Raw genomic sequence first — 27216 nt, forward strand, 5'->3', positions numbered from 1 at the left:
TGTTACTTTTTCCTGTTTAAGAGCAATGAAAGCTTAAGTTACTCATGGATTCCCCAAGGAGTATGAAGTCTAGAAAAACTAAGAAGCATGGAAAACAAATTTTAAAAGTATTATGTGACCTATGTATTTTACTCCTTCAATCTCTACCTTCTCCCCAATTTACATTTCTACCTAACAGACTACTGCAATGATCGTGTGAGGCACAACTTTATCTAAACCTTGAGAAACATGGTATCTTCTCCCTCTTACCTGCTACAGTATTTGCTGAATCACATACTGACTCAGCTATATGACTCAAATGGAAAAGCACCCGGGCCTGGCAGAGGGGAATAATTCCTTCCCTACTCAATGTATCTTCAGCATCATCTACTGAAAAAATTGGGGATCCCTAGCAATGTGCATACAGTGCACTTTGGCCATGCTTTAAAGTGCTGCAATATCTAAAGAAGACAGGAAATGACCATGCGCCTTTGTCTTAAGTCTGAAGCTCTGACTACACCATGCAATAGGAAAGTCTAAAAGCCCTTGTGGTAAGTTTGGTTTAGATTCCCCATGCCACCTTAATTCAGCTATTGTATGTATATGCACTGTGGTAGACTTTCTCTGAGATGACTGCTTGATTCAGTCAGAACCGAAGTGCAAACAGCTCTTCCAGAAACAATCAGAAAGAGCTAATTTCTAAAAGTCTGAAGTGAACCTGTAAGTCACTAATGTCTCCTATGCAAGATAACTTCAGAAACTATCATTAACATAGTCTACTCTTAGAGCAGAGGTCAAAACTGCCATCCAACACAGGCACTTTGTTTAAGTAGTCCACTTCTACCTTAGATTCCTCAGAGCCAAGATACATTTATATGAGCATGGGGGCAACAGGCATGAAAATTCATATAAGATACTGTACACTATGTGTGGAGAGTGGAGTGGTGGGGATAGACACTGGGAGATTGCTTGTTAAGAGACAAAACTAGGAGTGCCCCATTGCTTCTGCATCATTGGTTTGGGTGGGAAGTAGGAGGAAGCTTGATGAACACCCATAAAACAGCTCTCCTTGCTTTGGGAAAGCTGTAGTGGCCTGGCTTTTCTGATTGCTGCTAGGATAGTGTGCAGAAGCTGAAGAAGGTACAAGACAGGGTTTGCCTCATTTCAGCTGGTCCCGTAATCCCAGAAAAGCCTACCTCCAAACTCCCCGTCCCACAGGCATATATACAGAGGGCATGGAGCAGAATCACTCAGGATCACTCCTGACTTCCTCTGCAGCTCAAGCTCTTGTGTGTAAATCCTCCCAAAGCTACATTTCACCTGCAGCTTGTATTTATTTGAAATCCTCCCCAGCTCCAAGCTGTGCTACACCAAGACAGGAGCTTCAGGAGAAGCCCGGGTACCCACAGCCATCTGGCTGCACGGCACAGCTGAGCTTTCCCAGCAGGCCATCACACAGACAGCACATCCTGACAGCGATATAATTACCAACCCGGCGAGCTGAGAGCTGTTCCTCCTTGCTGTTTGACCTCCCTTTCCTCCCTTCACACACATGTACCCTGCAGAAAGCTCCCCTCAGGATGGCTGGCCAGTTCCCAGCTCCACCACCACCCTCGTCCAGCAGCTCCAGCTAAGCAAACACTGCTGAGGGTGGGAGGCCCTGAGGCTTGCTGGAGCCAATGAGGGGATGTGCCTAGGAGAAGCCCTGCTCTCCTCCACCTCTGCTGGCAACAACCAGAAGGGACAGATTAGAGTTGAATTAAGTTACCAGTATTAAACAAACATGCCTGGCCTCTTTGAAGTTCTGCTTCCCCTTAACATGAGCTCACTCCATGAGGCCTCTTTTCGTTCAGCCCTGTGAGGCCATCAGTTCCAAAGAGTTAACTCTTTGCAGGACTTATCGGCTCTCCCAAGTGCTGTATCTCACCCTCCTTGTACCGTGTGGTCAACCTGGTATAACATTAGCAGAGCTCAGTATAAGTGCAGTTAGTAGCGATGGTTCTGCACAGCAAGTTCCCCTCGCTGTGCTTTAGGAAAGGACTGCTTTAAGGGCCATTCCCTCTAGGAAAGGGAATCTCCCAAATCTCACTGTGGTCCTTCAGTCTCTGGGTTGGCACAGAAGAAACCTTTATTGAAAAAGTTCCTGGAACTACAGGAAATAGGGATCCCTTTCCGGCAAAGCCTTCTTCAGCCCTCCCAGAAGCAGCACTCACTGGCTCTAGGAGAAGTGTGTTCAGCTCTCTCACAAAGCACGGTTGAGAAGTAAAGGAACAAGGCAGGAATTTAATTACAGAAGGGAAAAATTCTCAGTGCTCCCTTCTTTTGGTTTAATCCCACAAAGTGGAAATTGGAAAGTCTGGGACAGGAAAAGGAGGGAGTGAAGGAAAAATCTTGCCACAGAGAGGAAAGTAAAATACCACAAAGACAACTCTGATCCTGACTCTGTGGCATTTCTGAGTGACTCGCATAACCTCTTCAAATCCCTGCTCCAGCTCCAGCAGTTGAAAAATATGTCAAAGAGAGCAGAAACCTCTCCGAAAGCAAAGGCTGCCTCTGGGTGGGAGTGGAGAGATGCTACTTTAGAAGCTCACTATTATTTTATGCACTTAGGAATTGCACAGTCATTGCTGGCTTAGCTAATGCAAGAGGGAAGGTCTATCACTGCTACCTGCCAGCTAGGGTGAGTAAATACTTCCTAAGAAGGGTCCAAGTTATCATAGTGGTGTTCTCATGAATGGGCATTATTTCTGGATGCTCAGCCTGCTTATAGCTTCAGTCCATAGCAGAGAAAGGTCTGAAGGGAACACACAGCTGCATGCACAAGGCAGATACACTGCAGAACAGAAAGGAGATTTCCATTTCTCCAGCAAACGTGACTTCTACATTGCACTTGAAATCTTCCATCCCCAGAACTCCCTCAGTTTGCTTGGACAAAAGCTCCTACCCAACACAAACACGTCTTAGCCATTTGTGTAGCACCCGAGAAGCACCTCAAAGAAGCTGGGCAACAACCCCTGACTCCAGAGTACTGCTGCTGGAGAGTTCAGACACCGGCTGTGAGGATTATACAGCAGCTCTGTGGAGCCTACAGAGTGGCAGCAGGCAAGATGCAAACAAACAGCAGGAAGTGAGGGAGAGGCTGGGAAGATCAAGGCTGAATGCAGAAATCCAAGATAAACAGAGACAGTGCCTTTCAATTCCCAATCATAACACAAACCATCTCAACCCAAGGACAGCTCACAGCTTGGCTTGTACATTGACCATGCAAGACTACCTCAGGCAATCTACCCTGACACGAGCTGGCAACACTGAGAACAGAACTGGCTCACATCAAAGGACAGCAGGAAAGCGCTAGTCTGATCAGTTAACACAAACTGACCCTAGATTTTTCAAGAGGAACAGTCCGATTAGAGAAGAGCCTTTCCTAAGTAATCCTTTAGGTCAGGCGGACAGGTTGCTCTCTTGCTTGCAATTTCATTTACAAGCATGCACTGGACTTGCCAGCTAGTGCATTCACGCCAGAAACCAGTGAATGGGGACGACAGCTCCTGTGTCCTCAAACACAACTGCAATCATAGAAAGTTATAGACATCTGAAATTCTCAGCAGCCAATGCTCAGACATTCGCAGGACAGGAAGCTTCCCAATACCATTCCTAACCAATAGTCATGGCTCTGCGAACAAGGTAGATACTATCTGTTTCAGACCTGCTTTTTCCAAGTTTCCAGCAGAGATTACAACGTAAGATAGAGCAAGGTAACTGTCAGAAGTACAAAGAGCTGCAGTCTTGCTATTCTAGAACTGACCTCATCCCCATCACTCTCACTTCTTTTTTTCTCCACAAGAAACAGAGATACTTTAAAGATAGACGGTTCTAACTATTCCCTTCTTATATCCCCAAATAGCTCAGCCCCACTGGGTAGAACATCCCTAGGAATGTGTGTGTCCTGGCAACACAGAAAAGACTGTCAGGAAATTCCTAAAAGGGAATAGAGCTTAGCAATGTTACACACTATTATCATCCCTCCAGAAAAGAAGACATCATCCTGCCCTTTAAGAACAGCTTTTACTTAATGCTTTTGCTTCTAGGTCCTCTGTTTCACTGCTAATAGATATGATGATCTGTACCTTTCTGCAAGGTTTTCAGGAAGTTGACAACTGCGGTACAGGGATGGGGAAGGGAGTACCCCACTGCATGTGAAGTAGCAGTAACAAAGCAAGAAAGAGCACCCAGATGTGCTTCCTGCTAGTCTCTGCCTGCACTGCTGTCCTTTGATAGTTTGAGAGGAGGAAGAAGAGAGCTAAGCAATAATGTGGACCTTACCTTTTGTTCCAGGGGGCTGCAGATTATCTCCAGTCAGCGAGCACCAGCCTACGGGAAAGATGTCCCGGGAATCATATCGGCACCAGTAATCGAAGGCACCTCTCCAGCCATCAAATGTTATGAGGACCTCAGAACCTCTCACCTCCCCAATGGTGGCCGGGCAGATGAAGTGAGGGTTCTTCCTGTCCACTGCCTCCAGCTTCATACCTGTCTTGAAGAAGTTTTGGGATGGAGATGGTGGTTCCTACAAGGAGAAGTTGAAAAGATGCTCAAAGAGGATATGCCAGCGCTTACCCAGATCAGGGCTGCCCCCCCCCCATCAGCAAACTCACCTTCATGAGTGGGTGAAGGGAGCTACTGGGCTACATTTGATTCCCAATTTAGAAGCGCACAAATTAGCCCAGCTATATAACCACATCTCTTTTAAGTCAAGAGATAGCAAAGTCCACCACTGGCTGCTCTGGGTTCCCCAGGCTGCTGGATCAAATCCAGGCAGTGGTAATTCAACATTGCCATCCTGTGACAACTCTGTCACGCAACAGAGAATAAAGCTCCAAGTGGTCCTTATGAGATACTCTCACCTTATGTCTCCTGACAGGGCAAGAAAAATTGAGATGTGACAATCTTTCTCCATCATTCTTCCCCCACCTTCAGCTTTGCTAGATGTGTGGGATCTCCACCAGCCAGCCTTATCTGGGGCTTGTTCTTTCTAGTCTTTTAGATTCAGATATAGTGATGCCACCCCAAGCATTCTGTACCACAGCACGTGACTCTAAGACTGGCCTCTCTATCTCTCTGAATTCATTATGGGATGAGAATACAAACTAAGAAGTCATACTTGCGGGGCTATCTCATAAGCAACAGAATGTGCTTGCACCCCTTACAATCTCTGGTACAATAAAATATTTCAGAGAGAGCTGCTGACTTTTACATATTGCTTCTCCTGACTTGGAGTAGCACTTGCAGCCTAGGTGAAAAAAAAGCAAACTTCTCAAGCCTAAGCTTTGAAACCCTTTCTTTGTACACCACAATCTGCATCCTGACACCTGCTACAAAACACAGCTGCAAAAGATACAGCTCTGTCCTAGAAAAGCAGCACTGTAACAAAGCTGGGCAATCTCTCTTCTCAGAGATCATCAGTTTCCACAAAGGAAATCAGGTGTGATTTTGGTGTTCTGCAATAAAGGGGACATGCCATATGGATGTCTTCACAAACAGTAAGTAAGATACCTTGTGAAAAATCCGGACAGGAGCCATCTCTGCTCCATTCAGAGTCTTCAGAAGAAACATGGGCCAAGAGGAGGCATTCAGCCGAAAGCCTGTAGAAAAGAAAGAAGAAATGGAGACTTTAATGCTGTGGGGATCACTGAATCAGGCAGCACACACCTGTTCTAAAGTGGCCTTTGCAGCCTCCCCCTTTGCAGTGGGCATGCACTATGATTCCACACATTCTCCTCTGAACACTGAAGGGTCAGGTTTCACTTCTTCCTGATGCTCTGAACACAAAACATGATGTTGTTGAACAGAAACATCTGGAAATGGATGTGTGACAGCAATTTTTGCTTATCTTAACACAAACCTGTATGTTGACCATACAGGCAGAACACTTTATGTGGAACTAATACTGGCAACTTCAGTGACACTAGTATGGGACAGACATGAATCAGCAAGTGCACATTCAGACTATGAAATTTCTTCCCCACTAGGGAACCTCAGCATCTGGGTGGCCTCCTCCACCTTTCAGAAGTCACAGGCAAGCAGCTAACCTGAAGAAGTTAAAAAGAGGCTGGAAAGCAGATTTAATGATCACAGGAAAGGATGGCAGTTTTTGTCTGGACACCTTCTGTGAAGAACTGCAGAAAAGTAACAGGAAGGGGTTTATGGGAGGGAAAAAGCAAATCCCCATGCTCTGAATCTATGGCACTGAATATGATGATATAACAGATCTGTGTCCACTGGGCAGCCCTGTTCCTTCCCCACTCTTTTTGGTTATAGGGCTGTTCTCCAGAAAGGTTTGTGTTATTAACCCAGCTGGTACCAGAGCCCAGCACTCTGTTCTGTTTGAAAGAGCACAACAAACAAGAAAAAAAATGTAAGATCAAAGAGAAAGCAGAAAGAGAAAACAACAAATGGTGAAAACCATGGCAGAATATGGCATGGAGGGCATTGAGTGTCCCACTGAAGTAAGATCACAAGGAGATACCTGACAGTACACAAAATGCAGATCTGGAAAGCATAACCACAAAAGGATTCAGATATCACAAAACATCATCTTTGCTAGAAGTGCAGCTTCCTGTACAGAACTTGGTCTAAAATAGGCCATTTCTGTTGCTCAGCTGAACATGGCATTGCACTTTCTCTATTTGCAGTATTTTGAAGTTAAACCCTGGGACTGAATCTACATGGAGAGCATCCCATGGAACTGCGGTGGCGAATAATATTGAAAAGTTTTGCCAGGACCTAAATGCCAGGACACGACCAATTCAGTAAAGGCCACTTCACCAGCCTTGTGACTCTGTCAAATCAGCCTGGAAACTGAACAAGCTGGTCACATAACTCAGGGGAGGAGAGAGCTAAGCCCCCAGAGGAGCAAAAGAGGAGCAGCATAAGATGTGTACACATGGAAAACGGCACAAGGACCACTGACAACCCTTACCGCACAGCCCTTCTGGGCTCTTGCACTCTGCAGGGAGAAGGGACAAAGGTAGAGGCTGCACAGCTAGCAATTTGTTACCCATATTTATGCTGGGCACAACAGAATTGCTCTTGTTTAGCTCTAGGTTAAGTAGGTGATACAGTTAGCCTCATCGGAGGTGGGCATGCAGACTTCTTCCGCAGAGTACTAACCTACTCTTCTGGCACAGTCGCAAGCGAGTTTTGCTCTGCAACTCAATTACATTTATTGCCATCTGCTGGCAAAACTCAGAAAAGCACAAGAGGAACCTCTTCACTGTTCTGCCAGACTGAGAAAGGTGACCTATGCTTCCTGGGCAGGCTGCACAGGAGATGTGAGCTGTACCCTTGGACCAGAGTTTCAAAGAAACGTCTGAAAATGGGCAGTAGCATGCATTAACATGACACAAAAAATGCATCTCTAATATTAATAGCTGCGGCAGGTTCTGTCTGTAGCAAATATGAACGGAAGGGGTATAATTAGATTTACATACACACTGCTTCGTGCGGCATGATGTGCCATAACACGTACTTGCTTATGTTTCTTCTTTCTTCAGAAAGGTCATTTCCAAAAGCCCCACTGCAATTTAGCCTGTACTTCCACCAAAGGTCACAAATGGTTTTTCAGGAAAAAATTGTAAATAAAAGTATTTCTAATGCAAGGTTGCTTCCATTGCTATAGATCAGTTGGATATTATTTGGGGATGTGCTAATTCAGAGAGTGATTTATGAGGACACTGCAAAAATAATGGGCAGTAGAATGCAAAATAAAGTTAATTTTGCTGCTTAGGCAGGAAAGAATCAGCAAATCAACATCATCAAGAAAAGATGTGTGATTATCTGGAGATAAGACTGGAAGTCATGTTCAGCTACGCAGGTTATTTATAAAGCTGTAGCTAAGTAAAGTTAAACAAACAGATGAAAGGCCACAAGTGTCTCTTCATTCAAGACAGAACTTAAATCACTGGGAGCCTTTTCAGACATGATCTTTCCCCATTAAATGGTCTCAAACTAACCTTCTGTTGCCCCAAAGACACCTGGGCACAAATACACCTAGAGAGCAAGAATGAAAATATAAATGCTTACAGTATCAGAACTAGCAGTGATATAGTAGATGCCTCAGCCCTAATTGCTTTCTTGGGTTATACTAAAGCAATGGGCAATGGCCTGTGATCAGGCCACTGCTAGGGCCATACTGCCTCTGCGACTGCATGTCTCTTCTCAGAAAAAAAACCTTGGATTTGTCGTATTCATATATAGGCAAGCACTCAGGATCACTTTCTTATGAGGAAAGGCTGAGAGAGCTGGGACTCTTCAGCCTGCAGAAGAGAAGACTGAGCAGGGATCTTATCAACGTGTATAAATATCCGAAGGGAGGATGTAAAGAGGATGGGGCCAGACTCTTTTCGGAGGTGCCCAGTGACAGGACGAGAGACAACGGGCACAAACTGAAACACAGGAAATTCTGTCTAAAGATAAGGAAAAACTTCTTTACTGTGAGAGTAACAGAGCATTGGAACAGGTTACCCAGAGAGGTTGTGGAGTCTCCATCCTTGCAGATATTCAAAAGCTGTCTGGACAGGGACCTGGGCAACGTGCTCTAGGTGACCCTGCTTGAGCAGAGGGGTCCCTTTCAACCTGGACCATTCTGTGATTCTGTGAAAAAGCCATCACAGTCACTCTGCCTTCAGTTTTACTGCCCATACCCATGGGTCACTAGGACTTCTGGTTGTCCTTCCTTTGCTTCTTTGTATCCTAGCAAAGAGCAGCTCTGGGATTTTTTCCGTATGAATGGCTGGAAAATGTGTTTTTCCTTTAAAGCACGTACAGAGAATTTCAGAAGGCACGAGAGCATTGTCAGCATATGTTAAGCCTGTGCTTGAGCTGCAAAGAGCGCAAGTAACTAATCTGAGTGTAAAGAGCTTTCATCTACACTCCAAAACACCTCCCTTCCCATGCCATGATGTGAACATGGAAATAAGGACCTGGTATGGCGTACATCCGATTAACAGCCCAAGCTAACGGGGCTGGTCTACATCACAGGAGCAGGTGGGAGCAGTCCATATGTCTGTCCCAAGTACAGAAATATAAGCTGGCCACTGTTTTCCCCACAGATGATACAGGTGCTTGACACTGGCTGGACAGAACAGCTTCTGCTCACCCAGTGGAGGCTGCAGCATCCCTCCGTTCTTCTCACAGTTTCCTATAGGCTGGATTTCGGCTGAGTCCACCAACCTCCAGAAGTCATTCTTGTTATCACTGCCATCGAGACGCAAGCGGAGGCGTGCACCTGTCAGACCCACCACAGTAGCAATACAAGTGGAGGTGGTATTCCTGGGGTCCTGGGCTTCTAGCTTCATACTGATCTTGAATTCATTGGTAGGTGGAGTGTATGACTGCAAAGAACAGAACAGGGACCCAGTAAGAGCCAGGATTTCTAATATATGCACCATCCCAGTCACAGAGCTTAGGCCCTGGGTGCATCCAAAGTGCTTCTGCCAAAGACTGACAGTGCCCTCCAAGCACAGCATGTAGGCAGGCACCATAGGGCAGCCAAAAAAGTTCAGTGAGCCCTGGCCCATCTGCCACTCAGACTACTATCATGTGGCACAGCATCATCTAAGATAACTAGACCTATCTTTTTCTCTTGAGCCTCTTTTCAGGAAAATCATCCACCTGGCATAAAGCCCCAAGACCCAAACACATATTACACTGTGCTGCTGCCCTCCATTCTGACCCACACGACATGCCAGTTCAGTCCTGGATCCCCTTCCAACCCAGTAATCTACACAGTCAAGTACCTGATGCCCAAGAGGTCACTATTCCACTCACAAAGATCTAATGAATTCTGTAGGAAATCTCCATTTTTGGACAGAATCCAGCAGAACTTGTATCATAGCCTACTCAAAACTTCAAGAGCCTGTGTTTAGCAGAGAATAAGGTGTTCCAACATTCCCATCCACATACATCTGAGAGTTAAATCTTCTGTGCTGTTCTGTAGCATTGGCAGTGTCTAAACCTATCTGTTATATCTTTGCTCCAATACATTTGGATTTCTATTAAGTCTCTAATATCCTTAAGCATTCCCTTGCCAAAAAAGGGGGCCTCTCCTAAGTAAGGCGCAGAACTGTTTGGGTCACAAACAGACCATTCTCCCGGCCTTTCTTGTTTCTGTTCACCCTCTTACCTGCTTGAAGCAATGGGCAGGAGCTGGGATGGCACATGTCTCCTTCAGGTATTTCTCCCAGGTGAAGTGACCTGAGAAGAGGAAAAAAAGGATTCAAATAGGAGCTTACGAGCTCAGAAAATGGACAGCACGACTCCAGGCTAGCAGTTCTCCACTTCTCACAGAGGAGGTGCTCACAGGCAACATGTTTTCATCAAGATCCTCTGATGTTTGTGACTACCAAAGATTTACAACTGTGGCTGACAGGCGGAACCGAGAATGATGTTGCCTAAAGCATGTCACTGGTTCTGTGCTGATGATGTAGATCTGCAAAAAGCGAACATCACAGCCTGTATCTTAATACAGAATATCCAGCAAAGACTGGAATCCATGGTGTCTTCTAGACAACTGCCCTTTAAAAATCGTACACTGAACACATGCTCAGTCTGGGGATTATGAACAGCCACTGAGGGATAAGAGCTAAAAGCAGCCCAAATCAACAGAAAACTTTACATCCTGCTAACATTGCAGTTTACACCTTAACACTGACAGGCACACAGCCTGCCGTAAGAAATGGCCAAATGCGGGCAGGTATCACCCAGTCTCCAGTAGCTGATTAGTGGACAGGCCACTAATTAATTTCCTGAAGCAGACACAAAGCCCAGAGCTTAGGCAGGACTGAAGGCAGAGGATCCTCTAGGCAGCAATTTACTGAACAGAGCAGGTCATATTTACCACCGGAGCCCCTTCAGCTGAGTACTGCTGTTAGGGGAAGCACATTTTATCACTGACTGCACCGCTCTTCCATGTATATCCAGGAACAGTAGAAGCACTATGCCATCAAGGGGAACCTGTTATTAAATGAGGAATTAAAAGCTCCCGTGATCCAAGCAAATCATGACTTTTGCCATTTAGACTGAGCAGCTGGGAAGGGATCCTTCCAGCATGACATTAGCTTGAATTCATCTGAATAGCTCCCAAGAGACCATTGCTTTCAAGTCATTTCAAGAGCATTGGAGGCAGCACAATTAAACAGTCAGTTACTGCTTCCCTTTTTCATGTCAAGCTTTTAATCAGTTTATTTTCAAAACAAAAGCTATGTTAAGAGCCATTTTAGCTACTGCAGTGCCCACCACACCTCTAAAAATTCAGACATTAAGATCGACACACATTATTTTTGTTCTGTCTCATATCAACCCTTAAGGGCTTGATAATCTATGAGCTCCAAATAAATAACAAACACAGCTTTCCTGCCGCCTCCCATGCAGATCACTAGCACACTTTAAACACAGTGGAAAAGAACAGAAAAAATAAACTAGTTTCACTGCCATATTGATTTAATATATCTCTGTTTACAGATGCTGACAGCAGCTCTCCTTTCTTCAGAGTACACATTTCCATTAGTTGCCACAGATTTTCTTTTTGGCCTGCAGTCTTACACTGGGATGAATGAAGAAATTAAGTATTTGACTTCAAGAATGTTCTCACAAAAAAAAAAATTCTTTTGGGTTAATTGAACATAATTTTACACTCATATACATCAATGAAACTCTTTGTATGAATACTCTGTAATAAATATACAGCCGAAGTACAACCCATATTGAACACATGAGTCTATAGAAAGCCTTGCACTCTTGACGTGAAAATACCTGGAGACATCCCACCCATTAGCTTTGGTTCCAGTTCTGGCCTCATCCAAGACTGGACTCACAGCTAGGAGGTCCATGGCCCTGCAGAGGCACTTTTCCCTGGAGCGCAGAGGATGCCTATGGTGACGATCTCCACGGTGAGGAGTGCAGGCCTGAACAAACTTCTTAAAAAGGATCAGCTGCCTTTGATGATTTTATTTTCTGAAAAATTCACCCTCACCACCTTTAGCTGGTTTCAATCCCTCAATATTAAAGCTAGTTATGGTTTTAATCCTTCCACTTTTCACTTACTTCAACTGACTGAAGCCATTCTGCCTTTCTATAGCAGTTCACATTGTAGTAGAGATCAACACTATAAAATTCCGTTGGGAGCAGTAAATTTCTGAGGCAGCTGTGCGCCTCAAAAAATAGTGTTTGGACGTGGAACTTATTTGAAATTAATTCTAAAGTCTGTTGGGATCCAACCATCATATGAAGACATACACAACACTAAAACTGCAACTACTTACGACTCACATTTTTGATGACTTATTTTGCAAAGAAAAGCAGGAGCAGCAGAAAGACTTCTCTAAATTCTAACAAAAAATAGAAACAATATAGCAGAGTTAAGTCTTCCTTCCTTCTCTGTTTGGCATTGGTAATTTCTTTACACAAATACGGAATGACAAGCATAATAAAAGACTGTTCCTTTTTCAGAATTACTCACAAAATAGGACAGAAAATGCATACTGAACTGTGACACTCTCACCTTTGCCTTAACACGAGAGAGAGCGCAGTACGAAACGTAGGGAACAGTTTTAAATGAAAACATTAATAATATTTAGCTCATAAGACAATGTTTTTTATCCAGGAATTTCAAACTACTCTTAAACATAACGAAATATGATCAGCTTCATTTTAAAAACCGCAAAACTAAGGCACAGAAAGAAGAAAATGGCACAACACAAAAGCTGGGCTTTTTACAACAAAGGGAAAGTGGCCAATAAAATAGGAAAAAAAAAGGAGCAGATACTTGAGACTATTTTAACCAGGGAGCAAAGAACAAGTCCAGAGCTCTGTACTTGAAAAACAGCGCATACTGTTGAAGACAGATACAAGAGGCTTGGTTGCCTTAACCTTAGGTCCTCTGGACTGCACCCAAATCCTGCTTGCTATATTGATCCAAACTCAATTCCAAACAATGTTCAATTCCAAACATATCTGTTTTAAAGCCTAATGCACCAGATGTGCTATGTAATAAGAGGCTGGGATACTGAACGCCAAAGCTGCTGGGTGCCTGCTGACGCCATTTTACAGGCACGCTGCACACAGAGATTATAAGGCCAAAGGGAAACATTGGGAATATCTTGTTTGGCCTTCTAGTCAGCAAAGGCTAACTATCTTGTATTTTATATTCCCTCAATATTCGTATTCAAATTAATAAATCACATGTCTTACTGTGGTGGGACAGGATATTTTTGTCTATGAGACGCTTGTTTCGTGTTTGGCCCAGGTGGATAGCAACTGGAGAATGTTTTCTGAGTGTCTATCAAAAAAGGCTGGTGGCTTTGATCCAATTCCTAGTGAACTGCTCTGCTTCATGCAAAACCAGCACTTCAGCCAGTGCTAAAATATCCCTTTTACTGGTGATGAAGCAGGAATGCCAAGGACAAAACTGCCTTTAGAGACTGAAATCTTCTCTCGCTATGAAAAGTAAAGGGGAACGCATGGCCTGCAGCTGTTTGTTGGCTTCCAGTACGGTATACTAAACATCCTGTCAGTCCTAAATTCACCCTCTATTTTCCCTGGTCTCTGACTTCTCTTTTGCTCCTCCAGCTCCTCTTGCAGGGTACACCATACTCTCACAAACCAGAATGATCATTCATTCGACTGGATCTTGTTCCTCAGTTTCACATACATCAATTCTTCTTTACAGTAAGAAATGAGAGAAGACATTTAACGAGAAACACTACATTGATGTAATTACAGCTGTGATCTAAACAAAAGCCAAAGACTGTAAACCTATATGACTCCCCATAACTCAGCTGTGAAAGTGCCTATTTAAGGCGACTGTTTGTCACTTTTGCTTGCTCGGTAAGTACCTTACTGTGTGCTTAATCCAACTGAAGATACTGCTTGCAGGCAGAGCATCAGAACTGGGCTCTCACCTCTTAACCTTCAAAAATATTTACTACAGACAAAACACTCCACATACCCAAGCAGTCAAACTACAGTAGTTATGAACAATACAACTCTGCATCCTTGTGTTTGTATTCTCATGATGTTGCATTTACTGCTTATCTTCTGCCCAGAATTTAAATGGAGCTTCTGTCTTTAACTGAAGTCTGGTTTGGGTTTCATTGGCATTTCAACCCCCAAGGGGTCATCAATCCAATTGAAATGATACATGTGCATTTCAGGTCACATCTGTGAAGGAGAACGTGCCCTACCCAGATCAAGGCATCCCATTAAAGTCTGCATCCCACATGTGTGTCTGCTAACTACTATCAAGGCAGCACATGAAAGCAGCACAGTATGATCAAACTCAGTACGAAAATTAGCAGTGCATCATCTCTGCTCGCAGATCCAAATGCAACAGTGGCCTTCCTGACAACACGGCACAACCTTCCAAAGAGCCAAGCTCTCACTGTGATGGCACAGTTCCTGCACTTCCTATTTTGTTTTAGTTTCAAGGCACTTTTTCGAGCTATCAATCTAGTTGCGCATTCGCCATCAATAATCGCTAGAACTGATAACATGATACTGCTTACTCCGCTGTCTTGCTCAGAAAAAATACAAGAATTTGTGAACCAAAAATAATACATTTCAGCTACCAGCATGCTGTCTGCTTTGCTTCTCTTCAAAGGTGTCCCAATTCAATTTTAACTTTGAGAAAAAGAATCCTTTCATACTGTACTACGGAGTGCTGTTTGCCAGAGAGCTGCTGTCGTTGCACACTCATTGCTATGTAACCAAGCTTTATGGACTGTGACGTGTTGTTTAGTGTCTCTCACAGGGAGGCGATCCCCACTGTTACACCATGCACTCGCTGAGAACACAATTAACACATAAAAAAGCACATCTACAGCCTTCCACTCCTGGGTCCGTAGGCTCCGAGATTTACTGAGGTGCTGGGATTGGTGCACGGGATTATCTCGAATGATAACAGTGAAGCATGCCTCCATATGAATTTCATAGAGAGCTCCATTTCAAATCAGCCTCATCACTGAACAAAACCCAGTCCTCTGACACATGGAAATGGTATAGCGAGCAGCAAAGAAGAAACTGCGGTGGAACCGTCAAAGCCTTGAAAGTAGACGATACACAGGGCATTGAACTGTGATGGTGCCCTATGACAGCATCTAGAGCTCAGCATGTGCTGACAGAGGACCCAGGACTTTCTCCAAGGTGCTAAAGAGCTTCCTCCTCTTGGAGAAGGTGCTAACCAAACTGTGATCTGCAGGACTTCAATACAAAGGTAGGTAAAGACAGATGATAAGCCACAGAAAAGAATGCTGAAGACCGATGGTGGCCGCAGTCCAAAACATTTGAGAACCACAGTCCTGAATCCCACCTCAAGGCCCACGCTAACAGAGCCTCCAAGGCACAACAGCCATTTCCGCTCTCACAGGGGCTCTAAGAAACACAAGAGTGCCTTTCACGAAGGCAAATACATGTTTGCCATTAGAAATGATTAATCTCAGGTAATGCTTTAGTTTCTTATGGCTCTGCAGTTTGGGAAATCTGGACATGAACTTTCTAATCTATGTTTGCAAGTAAAATATGGGCCCTAAAATCTTTACTAAATTATACAAGCCTCCATACAGTTGGAAGTTGCCTGCGTATCCCCCATGAGAGACAGCAGGAACTGTCAGTTCTGTAAACTTAATCTGCAGACGCTTTGCACAGGACCACAACGTGCCCTGACAATGAACTGGATAAACCATGATCTCCAAAGGAAGAGGGAAGTGATTAACTCTTGTGCTACCACCTCCATCGCTTGCCCCTAGCTCTGGAGAGACCGCCAGCTGGGCTGACTCACAAGGGGCTCCTGTCTGCTGGGGTAGGAGCCAACTTCCTGCTGCTGGGAAAGAGGGAATGTGTAGTATTCAGTGGTCTGCTACAGTCGCACCACATCCACCCTACAGAACTAGGGCTGTGTTAACCACTTTCCTGAATGTGCAAGAACAGCTCATGTAGGAGTTAGGAAGTCCCTTACGTTTAGGACGCATGTAAAAATATGGGCAGAATCACCCATTTGGCAGTCAAGATTGGACAGTAAGGAACAGATACACTCTATCTTGCTCAAATGAAAAATGAGTTAGCTTTAGCTGTATGTTTACCCCAATTGTCTTCTCTGCAATTTTTTTTACTGTGGTCAGAGTTAAACATATGAGGACTGTTTAAAGCAGTTTGTATCTGTAAACTAACTTGGCATGCAACAATTTGTAAGTCCTAAGCAACTCAGTAAGCTCTGAGGGGGGAAAAAAAAAGCGGGGGGGAACAGAAGGGAAGAAAGGTGAAACATGCCTTCTTACCTTGGTACTGGGAAGGAGACTCTGAGGGGCGGCTGTACTTGTGCTTTTTACCATCCTTCCAGTCTATGGCTGAGACAAGAAATAAAGCATCTGAGTCAGTGAAAGAAGTCAGATGATGCTCTCTTCAACATTAACCGCTCATGTCACCCGCTTTACACGTGTGTGCTACCTCAGACGAGAGAGATGACCTCCCTGTCCTCCCTCTCACAGACTCAGGTAACATGGATGGTATCTACAGCCAATTCTACATTTTTTTTTTTTAATCTATGGGGCACATTCCCTTCTTTCGCATAGGTCAAGAGAAGACTTGATACCCAGCCTCAACAGGCCTGCACATCTTAGTCTCTACCTAATCTCACCAACCAGTGTTCTTCCACAATGGCATGCAATAATGTAAAAACCAGCAAACTGATATATTTTCATCCTTTTAATTACGTTAAGAGCTGGCAAGGCTCAGTGGGAACAAAAGCTGAAGGCACCAAGAACTACGCACATGCATGTTGTACACCTAGAAGGGGAACCTGAATTGCATCTCTTATCAGCTAAAAGTTACTGCAGCTATTCTTACACAGAAAAAAAACCACACACAGAATCTAGACCTTCTCTGCTGATCTGGTTAATCAGTTTTCCTCTCAAAGTCCACACAAATGCCAGGCCCATTCGACATACAACACTAGAGTTTTAGAATTACAAACAGGCTGATTGCTGTGTGTCCTATGCGACTTGTAAGAGCACAAACTAGCACCCCACAAGTTGTGCAGTGGAAGGTGCCAACTGGCTCTAGAGAACATCTCATCAAAGCTATTTGTGGTGACAACTGCTCTGGGCCTCAGAGGATGGGAACTGGCAAAAAAACCTAAACAAACAAAACCCCTCAAGTCTGTTCCCCAAAGACTGAAACAGCACAAAAGAGGAGCTCCCATCCCCACCTCCACCAGCCTTCAGCCAAATGGAAGTGTAATAGAGTGGTACGCCATAACCGAGCTTGCATTAGTCAGCTAGAATTGCCTTCCCTGAGTGAGCTACTCATCAAAGGGGGCTATTCCATGCACTGATAGCTGACTAATGCACACCTAGAAATACCTTTTAGCTATTACAGACTAGGCTCATTTATTTTACACAGCATTTTTAAGGCTATTATAAAAAGCAATTTTGTAATGCTCTACGAAACGTACCTTGCTACCATGAAAAGTAGTTCCTTGCGACAGGAACAAAAACGAAAAAAGAGAAATTGCAAGAAAAGTTTTAAGTTCTCTTGACAAGTAGCTGAAAAAGGCAGGTCGCAAGGTGCCACTAAGTGGCCTGGTGGATAATCTTGAGCTGTTTAAAATGGCTTCTGAAACATTATTGTTGCAATCTTCTCCTCCTGACACCTCTTTTTCAATACAATGGCCAAGAGGACTGCATGTATGTTTTATCTCTTAAACGTAGAAGGGCATATAAAGTATAACCATGGCACCATTAGAAGTAGACCAGCTAAAAAGCCTCCTCAGAGAGACACAAAAGAATGAAAAAGCTGGAAGGACACCCTTAGTATAACTGTATTCCAGTGAAGGATGGTACGCTGCCATCTCCTTAAGAAAGCAAGAATAAAGGACACAAAGTATCAAAGTCAGAAACAAAAAAGACTCTTAGGACGTGTAACGCTCTTCTCGATGTTGCTCTGTAATAAAGCGTTCATGCATTCAAACGGACGTTTACTTTAGGTAACATAAGCTGCAGAATATGGTGATAAGTTGCATTTTATCGTTAATCTTACGGATGTCAAAACCCTCATTAAACAGGCTGCAAAAAGCAGCAAAGGGGACGAGACACTGAAGAAACGCAAGAATTCCTGGAGGCAAATTACATTAGCTAACGAAAAAGCAAAAGTCAAATGCATTATTAAAAAAAAAAAAAAAAAGCAGGGAAGTAGGACAGAAACCCATCTGCGTACAATACAGGTGTTGATCCGGGAACATATGGCACAGCATTCACAACACACAGGTCACAACAGCAGCGCTGGCTGGAGGCACCCTGCTCCATGAGGCAAAAAGATGACAAGCTGTGTGTGAGGCTGGATCCAGGCAGCCAGGTCTGAGGCTGCACTGCTGACTAATCAACCTGCCTCTTTTATTACCAAGCCCTCCAGCTGCCTCGCAGCATGCTCTCCCCATTCCCTGTTTTCCTTCATTTATTTTCACTTCATTAAAGGACAAGCCGTGTTAGAAAGACGATAATGCTTCTGCAAGATGAACCACCAGAGAAGCAAAGGGGACATTTAAAAAAAATAAAGGAAGGGGAAAGGGGGAGAGAGAGAGAGAGAGAGAAATCGAGCATAGAAATCTCCCGCAATAAACCCTGTGTGCATGTAGCAGATGTGAACAAAGAACTGCAGAGGATGCTTCATCCTCTACTGTTTTCCCTTCCCCCCTCCTCTGAAGCGAATGTGATGAGATCACTCCAGTCAAATGCACATGCATGGAACAACGCTAAAGGAAATCTATATATATATATATATATATATATAAAAATTTTTTTTTTTTTAAGGACAAAAAGTCCAAGCAGCCCAGCTGCAGACAGCCTGCTTGAGTTTACCCTTTTGTTTAGGCGAACAGGACACAGGTAACATGCTCGTAGCTGTCCTGAGCACTCCACATGCTGCCGTTGCAACTGCGTGTAATGAGACGAAAGATTCGGGCCACGAGAGGTAGGTGCCTGTAATGTGTTTCATCTCCACGAGGTAGGCTGGTCTTTGGTTTCATGCCTCATTAGAAGGGGGAGGCTTGTGCCAGCAGAGAGCCAGGATGCCTCATGCTGGGAGCACTAGCATATGGTGCATGCAGCGGGCTCCACAGAGCAATATCACCGCCTGACCTCGTGCCCCAAACGCTGCAGGGGTGCCACGAGGCTTGCACGAGCTCCCACCAGCCAGCCCTGCCTCCCGCACCAGAATGAGCACTTCTGGCTAAGTGCTCCCTTAAAAATGTAAGCAAAAGCACGCGGGGCAGTCGCGTGTGCATAGGAAGGTAAAAAGGACTCCCCCAGTAACGGGGAACCAGGTATGGTCCCAGCAGCTGTGGAGAAACCACCCCAGCAACCCAGCCAGGGTGTCCCCGGGAGCATGCCGTGTGTCGCAGGCAAGCTCGCTTGCTCTCTCTCGTCAGAAGCCTGCTCTGGCAGGGGAACGGGCTAGGTGACCGGCGGGGACTCTTCTTCTATTGATTTTAGTGGTAACACTATGAAGGACTCCTTTGTAATCTGCCAGAGAAACAACTCCCTTCTTAGGGCTCTGTTTCAAACCGGGATACAACCAGGATGCCCCCCATCACTCCCCCCCCGCCTTGGCCTCCTAATGCTCTTGGGCCTAGAGCAGCTAACTGAAGGGCCTTGTCCGTACCAAGCATTACCGCTCACCTTTCTGAGGGCCTGGTTTCCGCATTATACCACTCGCCGCTGTCCTTATCCTGGAACTGGCTTGATCTTAGATAACTGAAGGTGTCTAGGACAAAAGAAATAAACATGAGAAAATTCCCCAGTTCTGAAGCATACGATCAGCTGCAACATTAACTAATTACACAGCGGGGAGAAAATACAAGCTCTTTCATCACGGGGTACGTAGAAAACCTCCTATTAAAGACAGACTATTCATTTCAAATCCCTTGAAACCAGGTGTCTTTCTCCAGCATGTGGACGACTTCGTATTTACAGCAGCGGGAGCAGCATAAATAAGCGAGAGAGGCATGTGCCAATCTCCGTGCTAACTGTACGGCAGGTCCTGCGCGCCTGTGTCGTTCCTGCTCGCTAACAAAGAGAGGCCGAGCTGAAATTTATGTAAGGAAACACATGGAAACATAACATTAACTCTGGCAAAGCAGCACCACAGTCCCCAGCCCGGCACTTGCGATTCAAGCAGCTCACAGCAGTTCTGGGGAATAAGGATGAGAAATTGGACGATGACCCAGGAAATATTTTTGCTATTACTACTGCAACGAGTGTCCAAGTTGCGTTATATTTTCTGCTGGTCGGACAAAAACTGGCTAGACTGTCGTCCCCCCAAAAAGAAGAAGGATTTGTATTCTTGTTATAAGCAAACGTTTTAGAAAATCAAAACTCTCGGAAAATAACGCTCTAGATACGTATGCCAGAGCCCACTGCTCCCTCCGTCTCGCAGGGCAGGGCAGCAGTGCCTTCCACAGGCAGCAAGCGATACGCTGAACGTTGCCAAACCCTGACAGAAAATATCTAAATGAATGGCTAAGTCGCAAACAAGCCCTTAGGAAAGCTAGTAAAAGCATGTTTTGACACTACACTAACTAATGAAAGATTAATTGTGTCAATACAATTCCATTTTGTTCACAGTGGGGCAGTCAAGCTGGAATATCGCTGTAAAAGGAAGCCATACAGAATACAGTGCTGAATTTCTGCTTAGAGAGATATTTACAGATCCAACTTGGCTAGAAGTTTTGATTTTGAAAAGCAGCCTTTTTCCAAAGCTAAGAAAAATGAAGAATTTAATCCTCTGGAAAAAATGTTAAAAAATAAAGCTCTTCTATACAGTGCTTTTTAATATTAAGCAATCTCTGAAATAAGACTAAAGAAAGAAAAAAGTTGTTTTTTTCAATCCAAGCTAAAAGGTACAAAGTAGTCTCTTACTGCCTCTCATAAATAGTATGTGCTTGTCTGTGCATACTTGTGAAAAGAGTAAAGTTTCTTTTCCTTTTAATAACTTCAGGTAATCAACATGTGAAAGCTTATTTACAACTTTTAATGCTTCCTTTCATAATTTTCTTTAGTCATTTTTATTAAAAGCTAACAGTCATGGTAGGAAAAGTCCTCTGGCCATAAAACTCCGGGTGAAAGGTGTTATATAAAAGGCCCCAGACTAGTATTCACAATCTCTGGCTCTGATCTCTGCTGTCTGCTTGGCTCCCCCTGCGTAAAGTGCCTGGACATGAGATTTTCTAAAGTACCTAAGTGACTGCTAATCATAAATCTCACTCGCTTGGCATGCAATTTGTGGTCCTGTGCCACTCAGATGGCTTTTGAAAAGCTGCTTCAGTTTAAGCACTTCAGAGCCATGCATGGGAAGCATATGTAACTCTTCTCTGCAAAAATTTTGGGAGGAAAAGTTCATGAATGTGAAAGAGATGTTCAGACACTATGCTTGGACGACTACAGTTTAGCAGAAAAAGTAAAATAACTCTACCCTCAGTCCTCGCCCACATAGTAAGTAGGATAATCCTAACTAACTTTAAAGCACATGAATAACTGCTAAAGCCCCACAGCCTATACCACATGCAGTCTCCCATGGAAGAGAATAAGACATTGTAAATATTTTCTAAGACAAGAGAGAGGCTCTTCCCCAAATGAGAAGACTTAGATGGTCCACACGAGGACTGCCACTCTGCTAAAAACTACACGGGTATGAGCCTGAGGCAGCTCACTCCAAAATCCACTTCTAAAAAACAGTATGAATGACATGGCACCAGACTGGCTCCTTCCATTCTTCGCAGTCCTCCAATATCATCCACGGCTTTGCACTATCAAACTCCCCAACGTGTCCTAACACCACACCACAGGACAGCAACACATAGTTTCACCCTGAAAGATCAACACAGCCCTCACATTACCTCAGACACTCGAAAATGAAACAAATATGCAAAATAATTTGCACGTTTTAGGGCCACATGACACCAAGAACCAGGACCAAACGCTACGGAGCGTGGCTTCAGCCTGTCTGCTCTAGAGGCAGCCAACCCCCAGCAGAACGGATGTGAGCCAGTCAGCATCGCTAGGCTTCGTGGACAGGGATCAGTCCCTGCCCTCCCTTATTTAGCCATAAAAACATAGCCTCAGCCGTTCTTAAACTGGTATAACGTAGGCTTTACAAATACAAAGGCTTCAGGGATCATAATTCCCAGTGGTTATAATTTCATTAGTAAACACCGTTAATGAGAGCTGCAGATACAGAACACCAGCAGTTTAACCAGGCTCTGACAACATGGCAAAAAAAATCCAGTGTGTCTTGTATCTGTTCCTCCCTTCCCCCCCCCCCCCCCCCCAAAATGACCACAAAACAAACAAACAAAAAGGCTGAGCTCTGTACAACTTCTATGGGCAACTATAGACAATCTCCATCCTTGGAGATATTCCAAGTGGAAGCAGCTATAACCCTCAGCAACGTGATCTAACTTCAAAGCTGAACCTGACTTCAAAGTCAGCCGTGCTTTGAGTGGTGGGTGTTGGTCCAGACGACCTCCAGAAGTTCGTTCCAACATAAACTACTCTATGATTTTGTTTCACTAATAACTATTTGGAAGGGAAGTGTAATCACCCTATGGGCTTTAACAAACTTGAAATACCCTAGGGAAGATGGTGAACTTCAGTCTAGACAGAAGAAAGTAAACGGCAAAGAGATAAGTGAATAGGCAAGGCAGGATAGGAGATAATGCTGCACAGATGTATTTGCTCTATTACACTGTTCAGGGATTGAACACTAAAAAAATCTTAGAAGAAGAAACAGCAGAAGTTACAGCTTGGTATCTACGGAGGAAAAACTATTCACAGATAAGAATTTGCTTAAAAGCACTAAACATAATATGTCCCAAAGAAGAACTTGCTGGCTGGGTCAATGACATATTTAGGAAGTAATTTTACTTTTGCATCAAATTAAGCAGTTAAGAATTACAGACCACAGGCTAGCGCATTCTGTAACTCTCTGGCTGCCCAACCTGCCACTTGTACAAAAGTGGGTGCCAGAATTAAAACTCCCATCTTTTTCTAAAGATATATTTCTCATGCTTATGGCTATCAATTTACTCTTGAAAGTATGGAGCACAGAAACAGTCTCCTACGGTGTTGGTTTCCTGAATTTACATCATGAAAGGACAGATCAAGGTGCAAATTCATTTCAATGGGATGTTAACTTCGAACCTAAAAAGGCCAACTGATTTGCTGCCTCTTTTTTAAGAGATTAAGTGCCTTTCCCACAGTTCCAAGCTAACTTCCACTCACCTAGATATCAAAAGTGCCAAAGGCTTCACTGAACTGTCACAAGTTATAATTCCTCACCATTTCTACAAGGCAGAAAAGTCAGTACAAGTACTGTGGCATATCAAAACCTAAAAACATAGAGACAAAATGAAAAAGTTTGCATTTAATTGCAGAAAGGCTAGGTTACTGGTTGCATTATTCATGTTCATATTTAATTCATTTAAAACATCCAAATTTAAATTTAAAGACAGCTGCAACAAACATTCCCACTTGCCACAGCAAAGCAGCACAGAACTTGACACAATTTAAGTTCAGCTTGCGAATGAGTACACGGGACCGTAGCTGTTAAGCACTTTTGATATGAATAAGATCACATCAACTGAGTTGATTATAAACTAGTTCAGCTTTTGTAAAATGAAACTATTGCACAAAGAAGGATTTAAAAGACTTGACTGATTAGTATAAAAAGGAGAAGGATCACAGGAGAGGCATATAAAATAATGAATAGCATGAAAGGAGTGAGCAGACTCCAAATTATCCTTTCCAAAGTGCAGCAGGGCAAATCTGTAATACTAAAAAAAAAAAAAACCAAAAAACAAAAAAAACCCCAAAAACCCAAAAACCCAAGTATATACGAGACAGAAGGAAATTTTGTTTATTCAAAACTAACAAACACGCAACTTCCTCATGAAGGACGTTATCAAAACAAGTAAATCAATAATACTAAAAAAGGACGAACACACTCAAATGCAAAACTGCATTTATATCAAATGCATTTATATCAAATGAAGCATGAATCTCACAGGCCACCAGTATTCTCACTTCAGGCAAAAGGCTGGCTGAAAGGTGAGATGAACAGCAAAATCTTGCCTACTGGTATATTGTTACATGAGCTGCTGCATTTTGGCAAGGAAAGCCGAACACTTACCTTCCAGCCAAGCTGCTGGCACCAGGTCTCTGCCAGAGGCAGGACACGAGCTTACGACCCAATTTGGTTAGCTCCTCGGTGATCTCCAGAAATCAAATGCTATCTAACCCATGATTTCTCATTCTTAATCCTCTCTATGCCAGACAGCCTTCACAGAGGGCATTCCTGATCTCCCTAACACAGCAAGCCTGAGTTACCTACTCCCTCATGAAGCTCTCCAAAGCAACATCTTGCAAAGCTAAGAAATACTCACTACACCAGTTTCAAAATGCTACTTAATTCAAGCCAGCTGCAGCAAAGCCTTGTCATGAAACACAGGGAATTCCATTAACAAAAAAAAGCAATAGCTGGAAGAATCCTTGGATTTAATACAATACTCCAAAGAGGGCCAGACCATTGGACAGAGAAAGTCGTACAGTGAAGATCCACCCGTTGGATATATTTTGCTTTTTCTTGTTCTACTCTATGTCAGTTTTGTAGAAAGATGTTTAAAATAAAGGCAGCACACAGGAAGCCAGGGCTGGAAGGAATGTCTTAGGGCTTCCAGTTCAGACTCTCATTCTCTCAGGCAAGCATGCTATATAATTCTCAGCAAAAACATTGTCAAATTGCATCTTAATCTAATTAAGTTCTCACCCCCACTGATCTTACCACCAAGCTGTTCCAAGAGCTCATCCTCATCACCCCCACAGGGAGAATGATTCAATTTACCTGTGCCAGATTGGAAGGAACCTTAAGGGTTATGGGGTAGCCCGTTCTGTAATATTCTTCCACTGAACGCTGCAGCAGCTTGGCTGTAATGCCAGTGCAACAAAAAGTGAAAAAACGTGGATGGAAGGCACTGTCACAGCTATACAGACCTCATAAGATGCATGTAATCTCTTTATCTACGAAGCCACTGCTTTTTCAGAGTGCATAATTATGAAAAGAGTTAGAGCTGAGATTCTGAACGTCTCTTCTATACCCTTCTTTCTTCTACTAAACACACCACTCACATCTGAATTATTTCCTGGGGTTGTTTGGACTTCCTATTATATGAGGAAGATCATGGTGAACCTTGGGATGGAGGCCAAGTTAGTTCACAGAGCTACCATGTTTGATTGAATGAGTAGCTGAAGTTTTATTGACAGCATGCCAAGCTTCAGACCTCTCAGGACAATACAGCTGCCAGCAGGCAAGATGTTTTCAGAAAGAAGAGGCAGAAAACTACCAACAGTGAAGCTGAAAAAATGGTTTTATTGGGTTGGATACATATCCCACAGACTAAGATCATGAAAAAAAAAGAAAACTCTGGGTATTGCCAGAGGACTGTGAGAATGACGCTTTGTAGAAATCTCATGGGACAGTGACAAGAGAATCTTGATGGCTTTTCATAACGCAAAATGTCTGCAGCCATCGATTTTTTTTCCCCCTCAAAAACATGGGTTCTCGAGTACCCTGCTCAGATCTGCTGGTACAAATCCGTTCCATATAACCTTTGCTTCAAATGAGTTTTTCTTCATGGGTATCTTTCCATCAAACATCATCAACATTTCCAATCATAAAGACCTATCATTTACAAATCCCTCAGGAAATGCCAGGACAGCATTGTCTGTTACCTTCTTGGAGAGGGTGACTGTAGTCACTCCAGCTGGTGGGTTAGGCAGTTCTGGATACTGTTTCAGCACAGATCCCAGGCACAGGGTGTTTTGCATGCCTGTGTGTGCATGGGAAGTCACAAAGAAGGGTCTAGTTACATGTAAACCAGGTTAGAAAACCAAGAACGGAGACCTGATGAGATGACGTATACCACTACATCAGCCTGCTCCTTTACCATCTTTCTTGCCACTTTTACTTTCAGCAGCGGAGCAAAAAAGGTACTTTCAGCCTACTTGCAAAATAAGAGGAGTGAGGAGCACTTTTTTATCTTTTGATTTTCCCACTGGACTTAGTTCCTCAGATTCTTGCCTGACCTGCAGACAATGAAAGTCTTGATGGTCTAAAATCATGTTCTTTTTCCTTTAAGTGTGCTTTGCTTAACCAGCTGAGTGACCCTTCTCCTCCGGTTAGGACCCCAACAAACAGGACAGAGCTTCCAGCATGCATCCTGAATATCAGTGTCTTCAGAGCCAGCTACAATCAAATAAGTAGTATTAAAATGAAATGACAGACAAAGCTTGTACTGGATCTGGCATGATTAGCTACAAATTTAAGAGATGTGTCAGAAATTATTTCCTTTCTCCTCTTTGCTGTTGGCCTTCTGGACAACACTGGAGTTTGGTTTCTTCTTGTTGGTGCAAAGCCATCTTTTGGCAGCTCTGAACAAAGGTAGACGAAGCTACAGCATCTCTGGAAGTATCTCTCTTACCACACCTTCATTAGGTCTTGAAGATCCTCATATTCATACTAGCAGATTTTTCAAGGAAATCCTGTAACAACGAATGTCAGTATTTCCATTTGGAGTAGTTATCCCTTTGTAGGCTTGTGTGATCTGAAATCTCTAATGGCTGCAAGCCATTACTTCTCTTTGTAGCAGAAAGATTTTGTGTCCTTTCCAACATTGCTTTCTCTGGAACTAATTTTATCTTTCTACCATGTAAGAAGTGGACTGATAAACTCCAGATTTCATGGCTGGCTCTTCAGAAACACATTCTTGTGAAAGATGTTAAGATGCTGAGGTGTCTTTAAGATCTGATCACAAACAATACATTTCTCTAAACCCTGGGCCAAATCTCAGGGGAGACCATATTTTAAGGGAGGAAAAAAAACATGCAAAGAACTTGGATAGACCATGTCTGTAATGAAAATATCAACTTTATGACTTCCTCTGAACACCTTCAGGTTGGAGGGGAGAGGAGATGAATCAATCTGCTAGAAAATGAGAGCTGTATCATCAGACACACTGCTCAGTTGAGTTCAAGGGAAAGCCAACTGCTCAGAATGAGGGGGAGAACCAGACACCACTGGAAGGAATCACTCACCACCATGAGGTATTTAGCAGGAGTTACCACTTTCCATGACTGCTGG

At 43.7% G+C, this 27216-nt stretch overlaps 1 protein-coding gene across 4 annotated transcripts in view; it reads right to left on the bottom strand.

Annotated features, from left to right (window-relative positions):
• Positions 1 to 27216, bottom strand: part of SCMH1 (Scm polycomb group protein homolog 1) — an 81843-nt gene that overhangs the window by 40541 nt on the left and 14086 nt on the right. For 3 of the 4 annotated variants that reach the window (XM_064524923.1, XM_064524922.1, XM_064524920.1), the window contains exons 2-7: positions 19704 to 19788; positions 16308 to 16376; positions 10163 to 10233; positions 9137 to 9371; positions 5533 to 5621; positions 4303 to 4546 (exon numbers count right to left, since the gene is read on the bottom strand). In XM_064524923.1, the coding sequence (XP_064380993.1) occupies positions 4303 to 4546; positions 5533 to 5621; positions 9137 to 9371; positions 10163 to 10233; positions 16308 to 16376; positions 19704 to 19728 (733 nt within the window). In that variant the 5' untranslated portion in view covers positions 19729 to 19788. Of the gene's footprint in view, positions 1 to 4302; positions 4547 to 5532; positions 5622 to 9136; positions 9372 to 10162; positions 10234 to 16307; positions 16377 to 19703; positions 19789 to 23303; positions 23411 to 27216 lie in introns of all 4 variants that reach the window. The other variant, XM_064524921.1, reaches the window with a different exon arrangement.

Source organism: Dromaius novaehollandiae, chromosome 23 (assembly GCF_036370855.1).
Source record: "Dromaius novaehollandiae isolate bDroNov1 chromosome 23, bDroNov1.hap1, whole genome shotgun sequence".
Lineage (NCBI taxonomy): Eukaryota > Metazoa > Chordata > Aves > Casuariiformes > Dromaiidae > Dromaius > Dromaius novaehollandiae.